The following is a 10990-nucleotide window of genomic DNA, read 5'->3' as shown; positions in this document are numbered from 1 at the left end:
TGAGCCTGATAGAAACGAACAATAAATAGTTATAAATCCATGCCTGTAATCCTGGCACTTTGGGAGGCCGAGGTGGAGGAACGTTTTAGTTCAGGAGTTTGAGACGAGCCTGGGTAACATAGCAAGACCCCATCTCTACTAAAAAAAAGAAATACAGGCCGGGCGCAGTGGCTCACACCTGTAATCCCAGCACTTTGGGAGGCGGAGTCAGGTGGATCACGAGGCCAGGAGATCAAGACCATCCCGGCTAACACGGTGAAACCCCGTCTCAGGCATGGTGGCGGGCGCCTGTAGTCCCAGCTACTCGGGATGCTGAGGCAGGAGAATTGCGTGAACTCAGGAGGCGGAGGTTGCAGTGAGCCCAGATGGCCTGGGCGACAGAGCGAGACTCCGTTTCAAAAAAAAAAAAAAAGAAATACAAACAAAACTAGGGCCAGGCATGGTGGCTCATGCCTGTAATCCCAGCACTTTGGGAGGCCAAGGCAGGTGGATCACTTGAGGTCAGGAGTTCGAAACCAGCTTGGTCAACGTGGAGAAACCCTGTCTCTACCAAAAAATACAAAAATTAGCTGGGCGTGGTGGCATGTGCCAGTAGTCTCAGCTACTCGGGAGGCTGAGGCAGGAGAATCAGTTGAACCCAGGAGGTGGAGGTTGTGGTGAGCTGAGACTACCACTGCACTCTATCCAGCCTGGGCGACAGAGGCAGACTCTGTCTCAAAAACAAAAAACATAGAAGAAATGGTGGCAGGCATGGTGGCATGTGCCTGTACTCTTAGCTACTCAGGAAGCTGTGGTGGGAGGATCACTTGAGCCCAGGAGGTCAAGGCTGTGGTGAGCTGTGATTGCACCACCGCACGCCAGCCAGGGCAACAGAGTGAAAACCTGTCTCAAAAAAATAAAATCCAAAAAACAAATTGACATAAGGGCTGCAAAAAACAAAACAGCAAGGATAAATAACAAATGGGGACAGGAGCAGCATTGGGGAAGGTGACCAGTAAGCTAAAGTCTGTGGATCATGCCCTTGGCCACATGACTGTGGACCCAGTTCACCTTTTACGTTCCCACCTGGCCCATTTGTGACCCTTCAAGGGTCATGACAAATCAGCAGAACTTCTGGTTAAAAGACGTGCACAGTACTTATCAACAAGCAAGAGTGGGAAACAAGCCTCTTGCAGGAGCTGTGCAGCTGCCGTCCTCCACATCAGAGCCGGCTCTGCAGTGCTACGAACACAGAGGGGCAGGGGCAGCTGGAGGCCTGTGGGCCTGGAGAGGATTCCTGCAGACAGAGAGGGGTTTGGTTGACAGGAAAGGAAACAAAGGCCAGTCCACCAGAACCCAAAGGACTATGAGTGAGGAGGAGGCTCAGGTTGGAAACAACCCAAGCCCAGGCCTGAGGTGGGGACAGGGCTGAGGACCAATCCCTGAGAGCTGGCCTTGTCCACCCTCCTAATGTTTTGTTTTGTTTTGTTTTTGAGATGGAGTCTCGCTCTGCCACTCAGGCTGGAATCCTGTGGCGTGATCTCGGCTCACTGCAACCTCTGCCTTCCAGGTTCAAGGGGATCTCTTGCTTCAGCCTCCCGAGTAGCTGGGATTACAGGCACACACCACTACACCTGGTTAACTTTTGTATTTTTAGTAGAGACGGGGTTTCACCATGTTGGCCAGGCTGGTCTCGAACTCGTGACCTCATGATTCGCCCATCTTGGCCTCCCAAAGTGCTGGGATTACAGGCGTGAGCCACCATGCCTGGCCCACCCTCCTAATTTTTAAGCAAGTGCCAAACATGCACCTCCCACAGGCTCACGGGCCTAGAGATACTTTATTTTCTTCAGACAGGGTCTGGCTGTGTCACCTCGGCTGGAGTGCAGTTGCATGATCACAGCTCACTGCAGCCTTGAACTCCCCAGCTCAAGGAATCCTGCCACCTGAAGCTTTCCGAGGAGCTGAGACTACAGGTGCAAGCCTAAGTTTTTAAAATTTTTTGTAGAGATGGGATCTCACTATCTTGCTGCTGAGCTCATGCAATCCTCCCTCCTTGGCCTCCTAAAGTGTTGGGATTACAGGCATGAGCCACCATGCCTGGCCCTTTTCTTGCATTTTTAAATACATGCCCCTACTCCGAAGCTATGAAGTCTGGTAACACATACATCAGGAGCACAAGTGGAAATAAACCAAACCCAGGCCTGGAAAGGAATTTTACAGCTGTTGCACGGCCACCTTTTTTTTTTTTTTTTTGAGATGTAGTCTCGTGCTGTTGCCTAGGCTAGAGTGCAATGGCATGATCTCCACTCATTGCAACCTCCACCTCCTGAGTTCAAGCAATTCTCCTGTCTCAGCCTCCTGAGTAGCTGGGATTACAGGCGTGCACCACCACACCTGGCTAATTTTTTTGTATTTTTGTAGAGACGGGGTTTCACCATGTTGGCCAGACTGGTCTTGAACTCCTGACCTCAAATGATCCACCCGCCTCGGCCTCCCAAAGTGCTGGGATTATAGGCGTGAGCCACCGGACCCAGCCATGTACAGCCACCTTCTAATCCCTTGAGGGAAGGATGCTTCAACACAACAACGGTTTCTGTTTAGCAAGAGAATCTGCCTTTCTCTTCCAAAGTCTTTCTCTAGACTTCTGCTTTGAAGCAATAGGACATGAATGAGACTCAGGGCGACTGGACCAGGAATAAGCCCAAGCTTTCACAAGAGACACAGTCTAGCTCCCCACTGCTGCGTCCCCAGGAGTTAGAATAGTGCCTGGTCCATACTGAGTGTCCACAGTAGTCAGGCAATCAATATTTCATTGATGAAAATACTGGGAAGTATCTGAGATGAGCAGAATGTCACTGCTGAGCCTCTCCTATCCGTCAGCTCTTTCTCCACCTGACCCAGCGAATGGACTCACATGTCACCCTGCTCAGCCCGGAGCACCAGGGTGGACTGAGCTGTGTATCAGGGCCCCTTCAGCCATGTCAGGCATAGAGCTCGGCTGGGAACCCAGAGTAGCCAAACTATAATATATAAAAATTTTGGCCAGGCATGGTGGCTCACAGCTGTAATCTCAGCACTTTGGGAGGCCAAGGCAGGTGGATCACCTGAGGTCAGGAGTTCAAGACCAGCCTGGCCAACACTGTGAAATCCCCATCTGTACTAAAAATACAAAAATTAGCCAGGCGTGGTGGCGTGCACCTGTAGTCCCAGCTACTCAGAAGACTGAGACAGGAGAATCACTTGAACCCAGGAAGCAGAGGTTGCACTGAGCAGAGATGATATCACTTCACTCCGGTATGGGCGACAGAGTGAGACTCTATGTCAAAAAAATAAAATAAAATTGAAGGTAAAAGATGCAAAGACTCTGAAAAGAATGTAGAGAAACAATCCAGTGAGGGTGACTGAAATGCAGGGACCCAGGGACACTGCCCAGCTCTCACAGCATGGGCTCCCAAGGAAAAAGTCACATCCAGATTCTAGAACATTCACTCACATGGGACTGTTGTGTCATGGCCAGCACCCTGCTCTGGAATCTGACTGAGGGTCAGCACTGTCGGCACCCCAGACCTGTCTGCCTCTATGTACTCTGGGTGGGCGTGAGCACAGGATGAGGCCAGCCAAGTCTCCAGTAACTCCCATAAGCTACCTGCAGAGGCTGTCTGAATTCTTTCAAAGAAGAAATGACCACAATTTAGGTTTTAAATATCTTTTTGCAATAGATAATCTTATTTACATTAATACAGAATCATTTTACATTCCTAAATCAGACACTAATAGATGCTTTATTTTAGTGAATTATAAAGGAAAACAAAAAGGAAACTATTGAGAAATGTTTCTTCATTAACCTGTCTGACAACAGCCCAAGGATCCTGAAACACATGGAAACTGCGACATGCTACCAGCAGAGGCTGGGGAACGGGGGTTCTGCTCTGGCTGAATGGTGGGGAGCCTTTAACTGCTTAGCCTGTGCTTTCCTTTTCTGAATCAACATTTACGCAGGAAAAAACAATGATTAGCACTGAATAATTTAAATACACTTCAGAAAATAGATGTCAACAGTGTAAGTGGGAGAACCAAGCCCCTGGCTTGCAACAGTGGCAGGGCTTCAGTTCCCAAGGCAGCTGAAATCTGGCCAGCACAGTGCTGCAGAGGGCTGTGGCTCAACAGAAGGGCCGGAGCCCTCCATGCCTGGCTTACAACAACAGGACTCAATGGTCAGCGACAGGCGGCCATCCTGGATGGGGTGGGAGCAAGGACTGTCTATCCTGACAGGGATCACCACCACCCACACGGTCAGGAGCAGAACCCCCATGGACTCTCTGGGCCTCTATGTGCCTCCCAGGCCCCGAGTGTGCAGCTGCTTGGTACCCCGGGAATAAAGACTAACTGAGCAGAGCAGCTGACACCTCAGCAGGGCCCCTCATCAGGGGAGGACGGAGCTGGTGGGGCCTGGGGGGCCCCAGGCTCCCATGAAGACAACCTGTGAGAAAGAACTCATTCTGGAACCTCCCGGAGGTTTGCTGAGAAGGAAATAAATCACTTTGTAACTTGGTGCCACTTAAGCCTTCATTTCTAAGCTGTAAGCGTGGCCTTTAATTAAGATCTCCACAACATTCAATTCCAAATTAGAGTTTTAGCCCTACAAGAGTCTAACCATCTCCCTCTGCCTGAGCCAGGGGCCGTCACCTACCCATGGACAGGAAACTGCCACCAGCCTTCGGGGCTGCATCCTACTGCCCAGGCTGTCCACTGTGACCTTTCTGTGGAGAGAGGTGTTGTCCCGTGATTTTGCTGTTGTCAGGGCCGTCCAGAGGCTCTGCGGGGGGGAGCTCAGTGCTGTTGTTCTGGAATCCTCCCGTCTCCCAGATGCCCTGGCCCTGGGAGGGGCTGCTGCTTCCTGGCCTAGTTTCCAGTGGATCTTTTTCCTGAGCCAAAGAGACAGGCAGTTACCTTATACTCAACATCTCAAGGGAACACACCCCGCTGGGGAGCATCTGTTAATCCCTGGAAAGCAGCTGTGCGAAGAGAGGGGCGAGAACCCCAGCCGCTGAGATAAGCATAGTCAACAAAAGTGAGTCCCAAGATGACACGGCGAGCAAGCGCCATCCTGGAGCAGCCCCCAGGCTTGCACAGCCCTGCACTGTCTATGCAGGCGGGCAGCTTCCAAGCAGGCAGGACGTGAGGAGATCTGAGTTCTAGGCCTGGCTCTGCCTGACTCGCCCTTTGTGACCATGGGCAAGCTGAACCACCACTGTAGGGGGCTGTACAACAGCCCCCGCATCGCCACCTCCCCAGGAAGAGGACACAGCCAGAGGCTGGCCGCGGCAGCCCAGCCAGTCCTACACTACAGGTTGACTGCCACATCATATCTTCCCTAGGCTGAGAGGCCGGCTCCTAGTGGAGCGAGGTTTACCACACCTTGGAATGGCACCTGTTCCCACTCCTGGGGGTGGGGGCACAATATTAGTTAAAGTGGGAGAAAACCAGGATTAGTTCACAGAGGAAAACAAAGGGAAAGAAACCTCCAGGGTTTTCCTACCTCAGCTGGGATATCAGGAGGTAAACATTTTCTTAAGTTTGGAAAGGAATCCCTCCTCGTCCTCCCCAGCCTCACGCCTAGCCTTGCTTCCTGCGGAGCTATCCATGGAGCTGCCACCTGGGCACAAACAGCAGAAAGAACTGGCGTCAGGGGCCCGCACCTCCAAGGTCATATCCTCGGCCCCACCTACCCCCGCCTGGCCACCCAGGGGCCCACATTCAAGGAGCGGCCAAGCGCCACCTCAAGAAGAGTGGGGGCCACTCCTAAGATGGCACAGGATGCCTCACCTGGCAAATGACTGAGGTAACAGAGCACTCAGAGCCTGAAGGTCTCCCAACTGCTCTTTCAATCATGGACCCACAGCAGGGAAACAAGAAATAGAGACGGAGAAGGACCATGACAGCTGTCTCTATCTGAGCAACAGTGACAAAAACACAGTCAAGTGCCAGGCACCTCCCAGGCCAGGCCACACACTTCCTTACAGGCAAATGAAAAAAACAAAAAAGGGAGGCACAGAGAGATTGCAGGGTTTACCCAAGGCCCACAGAGCCAACAAGCGAGAGGGAGGACTGAGTGCGAGCCCACGCAGTCTGACTCCAAAGCCGAGACTCTCAACCACCACACTGTTGGCTGTAAGAAGGTGAATAATGACACCAAGAAAAACCCTACTTCTAGACCAAATGACCAGATTCCATGCTGCTGCTGTGTATAAAGACCCTGCAGAACAGCCCATGTCGGAGTCACGGCCACGCACAATCCTCTGTCATAGGCACTTCATCTCATCCCTCACATCAGCAGTCTATGTTGTCCCCATTTGGGGTGCAACAAGTTGAGCAAGTTGTCCCCCATTTGGGGCACCTAACCTAAGTGCTCTCAACCTGGGGGAGGTGTGCTGCTATTTCTTTAGGGCCCAGGCTGACACCACCTAGAGGTACTTTCTCGCACAAACGTGTTACAGATTTGCCAACCATAAGAGAAGGAGTGCACACTTTTGTTATGAGTGAGAATATAAACCTCAACTTGGCATATTAATTGTCAATCGCATTTTTAATGTGCCCAGAGACCTAGGCCATGCACAGTGCATAACGGAGTAAACACCTCAGTCTAAGTAAGACAGTGCCTTCGCTAGTGGAAGGTCCAAAGCTTGGTTCCACAGGTCCCCGGGAAGGGGTGAGGCAGGCTACATAAAACAGAGTGAGACCCAGTCTCAAAAAAGAAAAGGCCGGGTGCAGTGGCTCACGCCTGTAATCCTAGCACTTTGGGAGGCCAAGGCGGGGAGACTGCCTGAGCTCAGGAGTTCGAGACTGGCCTCAGCAACATGGTGAAACCCCATCTCTACTAAAATACAAAAACATAGCCGGGGGCGGCGTGCGCCTGTAGTCCCAGCTACTCCAGAGGCTGAGGCAGAATTGCTGGAACCCGAGAGGCGGGGTGTGTTGCAGTGAGCCCAGACCGCGCCACCACACTCTGGCCTGGGTGACAGAGTGAGACTCCGTCTCCAAAAAAAGAAAAAGAATGATAAGGAGCCGTACTGTGTCTCTCACTCAAAAAGTCACATGGTAATTGCAAGCCCCCCGCTCCGTTCCCTCTCTTTGTGCCAGAAGATGGACCTGTTTATCCCTGCAAGTGCTGAGTCTCTAAGCACACCATGGTCTTTCTGGGAGACGAGGGTCAGCTATTAAGGTTTTCAGCAGCTACATTAAGGAACAAAAATAAATAAGATACTAAGTACATCAAAAACTACGCTGGTCAGGCACAGTGGCTCATGTCTGTAATTCCAACACTCTGGGAGGCCAAGATGGGAGGATCACTTGAGTCCAGGAGTTTGAGGCTGCCATGAGCTATGACTGCACCACTGCACTCCAGGCTGGACCATGGAGCAAGACTCTTTGTCTCAACCAAATAAATCCCACTGTTGCTTAAGTTCTCAGGACGTGGGAATTATATGTCCTGTAATACTGTCATATGTGGACGCAAAACTAACTTCCTTCACAGTATGAGAGACTTAACCACTCACAGGCAGCAAACTGACATGTGACAGTGTATGCTCAGGGACAGAGTCTCACCCTGGCACCCAGGCTGGAGTACAGTGTCGCCGTCGTGACTCACCGCAGCCTTGAGTACTGGGGCTCAAGTGATCTCATCTCAGCTTCCCGAGCAGCTGGTGATGGAGGTTCATGCTACTGCACCTGGCTACTTTTAAAACTTTTTGTAGAGACAGAGTCTCACTATATTGCCCAGGCTGGTCTCGAACTCCTGGGTTCAAGTGATCTTCCTGCATTAGCCTCCCAAAGTGCTGGGATTATAGGTGTGAGCCACTGCAGCCGACCTCACCAAGATTTTTAAAAGGAAGAGCTGACAGTGTCTTGCACACGGGAGAAGAAATCCTGGCTGAGTGAGGGAACAGCTGTGTGAGGCTGAGTGATCAGGACAAGGAACCATGAAAGTGACAAAGGATCTCAGTGGATGGCGGAATCAACTCTCAACTTACAGTATCAGAGAGGGAGTCAAAACATCAACTGGTGACCACTAATTACCCACCCTCCAATAGAGTAAGCAACACCCACGACCCCACCCAGGGCCCGGCCCTAGCACACCTCAAGCTGCCCTGATGGGCGGGAGGAGGGAAAGACAACTGTCTATGGAGCCAATCTCGCGTGTTATGCGATTGTAGGGTTTGAGGAAGGAGAAGCCACAGGTGCAATGATTAGAGTTCCAGGGAATAGCTACACTATGACCACTTCTATTTTAGTTCAAGAGATACAACAAGAATAAAAGATGATAGCATATGTACCAAACCATTAAAATAAGTGACATTCGGAACCTGGTTGGGCTACAGAGTTTTATGGCAGCTGCTTTTTTTTTTTTTTTTTTTGAGACAGAGTCTCGCTATGTTGCCCAGGCTGGAGTGCAGCGGCACAATCTCAGCTCACTGCAACCTCTGCCTCCCAGATTCAAGCAATTCTCCTGCCTCAGCCTCCTGAGTAGCTGGGATTACAGATGCTCACCACCATACCTGGCTAATTTTTGTATTTTTCTATTGTAGTAAAGACAGGGTTTCACCATGTTGGTCAGGCTGGTCTCAAACTCCTGACCTCATGATCCACCCTCCTCGGCCTCCCAAAGTGCTGGGACTGTAAGTGTGAGCCACTGCGCCTGGCCTTTTTTGTGTGTGTGACAGAGTCTCACTCTGTCACCCAGGCTGGAGTGCAGTGGCGTGGTCCTGCTCACTGCATCCTCCATCTCCTGGGTTCAAGCGATTCTCCTGCCTCAGCCTCCCGAGTAGCTGGGATTACAGGCATGCACCACCATACCCAGCTAATGTTTGCATTTTTTTTTTTTTTTTTTTTTTTTTTTGAGACGGAGTCTCGCTCTGTCACCCCGGCTGGAGTGCAGTGGCCGGATCTCAGCTCACTGCAAGCTCCGCCTCCCGGGTTCCCGCCATTCTCCTGCCTCAGCCTCCCGAGTAGCTGGGACTACAGGCGCCCGCCACCTCGCCCGGCTAGTTTTTTGTATTTTTTTAGTAGAGACGGGGTTTCACCGTATTAGCCAGGATGGTCTCGATCTCCTGACCTCGTGATCCGCCCGTCTCGGCCTCCCAAAGTGCTGGGATTACAGGCTTGAGCCTCCGCGCCCGGCATGTTTGCATTTTTAGTAGGGACGGGGTATCGCCATGTTGTCCAGGCTGGTCTCAAACTCCTAACCTCAACTGATCCACCTGCCTCGGCCTCCCAACGTGCTGGGATTACATGCGAGAGCCACTGCGCCCAGCCAGCAGCTGCTTTTTAAGAGAGGACTTCCAGTACCCTAGGAGCAACAAGAGCTCAGTGAAATTCCAGGGACTTCCATCCCAGCCCCTGCCCCGGCCCCTGGAACTCTAAATCCTCCACTTTTTTGGAAAATCTGCCCCCAGCTCCAAACACCTGCTACGAATTACCATGCACTAATTTAAGGCCACGCAAGTTCTGAGAACTCCACCCAGGATCCAAACAAAACCAAAATGATGCAATGAGGAAATACGTTGAGCCTGAACCAAGGATCCCCTGGGCACAGCCTGCCCTGCCATGAGCAGGAATCCCAGGAAACAGAGGCCCCACCTCCCACAGGAAGAGGGGCTGTAGCTGGGGTGCCATTGCCACAGTGCCCACGGCAGGTGTTCTGGTGACAGATCGCTGACACTCAGCCACTCACTAGCACAATGTCTGAGGTCAGGGTAAATGGTGCATCTGTTCATGGCTAGATGAATTCGGAGTGAGTCCTGCTCTAAAACGGCGAACTGAGTCCTCTGACTGTGGCTCCACTACTGTGGCTGCTATTGTTTGTAAGACACTCTGAAATCCTAGCGGAGTGTCCCTGGTGGGAAGTGCACAAATCCTTCCAATCCATGCTCTCCTTACGCTTTTGCCAGGAGCTCTCAGGGAAGGATTTGTCCGAGGTCACAGGGCAAGTGGCAGAACCAAGGATAGAACTCAGAACACTGGGTCTGAGACACGCACAGCTGCCTGCAGGAAGTGCCCTGGGGCTCTCACCTCAGCACACGAACACGCACAGAGACAGGAGGCGAAGCTTGGACTGGGGGCTGCGGCTCCCTGCCCAGTGTTCCCGCCCACAGCCCCCCTCTTTCAACTGCACATTTTAAAGGCTTCATGAAGAACCCCAAGTGGAAACCCCAACATGCTGCCCTGAATTGTCCACACTCCAGGGGGCTCTGAGGTCCCCACGTGTCGCCGCGTAGTCTTCAGACCCCTTACCAGAGGTGGTGAGTGTGACGCCATTCACTGTCCCCTCCACATCTGTCTCATCCTCGGCGTAGCTCAGGATCAGGTTCTGCTGCCGGCTCGTTAGCCTCCTGTGGATCAAGCAGAGTTAGCAGCAAAGGCTTCCACCAGGAAGCTTTGGAAAGAACTCACAGGCAGCCAGTGCTCTCGAAGCACATAGGAGGAGAGGGACCCAACCCTGGCAGGGGCAGAAACCCTGAGGCAGTGCAGTGGTAAGAACCTAAGGACCACGCCCTCAAATCTTCTGTACAGAAAAGCTAATAAAACACCCTAAGTCGTTTAAACAAGTGTCGCTGTGGCTATGCTAAATACAGTTTACAGGAGGGGAAACAGATTTTACAAGTGTGTGTGTGAAGCAGGTAAGAAATTATCTAATTACGCCAGGCATGGTGGCTCATGCCTGTAATCCCAGCACTTTGGGAGGCCAAGGCGGGCAGATCACAAGGTCAGGAAATAGAGACCATCCTGGTCAACAAGGTGAAACCCCGTCTCTACTACAAAAATTAGCTGGGCGTGGCGGTGCGTCCCTGTATTCCCAGCTACTTGGGAGGCTGAGGCAGAATTACTTGAACTTGGGAGGTGGAGGCTGCAGTGAGCCGTAAATGCACCACTGAACTCCACCTGGAGACAGAGCTGGACTCTGTCTCAAAAAAAAAAAAGAAAAAGAAAAAAAGAAAAGAAATTATCTAAT

The 10990-nt window shown here is 51.7% G+C and overlaps 1 protein-coding gene across 9 annotated transcripts in view; it reads right to left on the bottom strand.

The window, feature by feature from the left end:
- Window positions 1–3672: 3672 nt before the first annotated feature.
- The window catches only part of DNAJA3 (DnaJ heat shock protein family (Hsp40) member A3), a 44163-nt gene continuing 36845 nt past the window's right edge, over window positions 3673–10990 (bottom strand). For 5 of the 9 annotated variants that reach the window (XM_074028751.1, XM_074028750.1, XM_074028747.1 and 2 more), the window contains 2 exons: window positions 10273–10370; window positions 3673–4907 (listed from right to left, as the gene is read on the bottom strand). In XM_074028751.1, coding sequence (XP_073884852.1) covers window positions 4885–4907; window positions 10273–10370 — 121 coding nt within the window. In that variant the 3' untranslated portion in view covers window positions 3673–4884. Of the gene's footprint in view, window positions 4908–5521; window positions 5639–10272; window positions 10371–10990 lie in introns of all 9 variants that reach the window. The other 4 variants (XM_074028749.1, XM_074028748.1, XM_065536914.1 and 1 more) reach the window with 1 other exon arrangement.

Source organism: Macaca fascicularis, chromosome 20, assembly GCF_037993035.2.
Source record: "Macaca fascicularis isolate 582-1 chromosome 20, T2T-MFA8v1.1".
NCBI lineage: Eukaryota > Metazoa > Chordata > Mammalia > Primates > Cercopithecidae > Macaca > Macaca fascicularis.
This window is presented reverse-complemented; position numbering and strand designations above follow the sequence as displayed.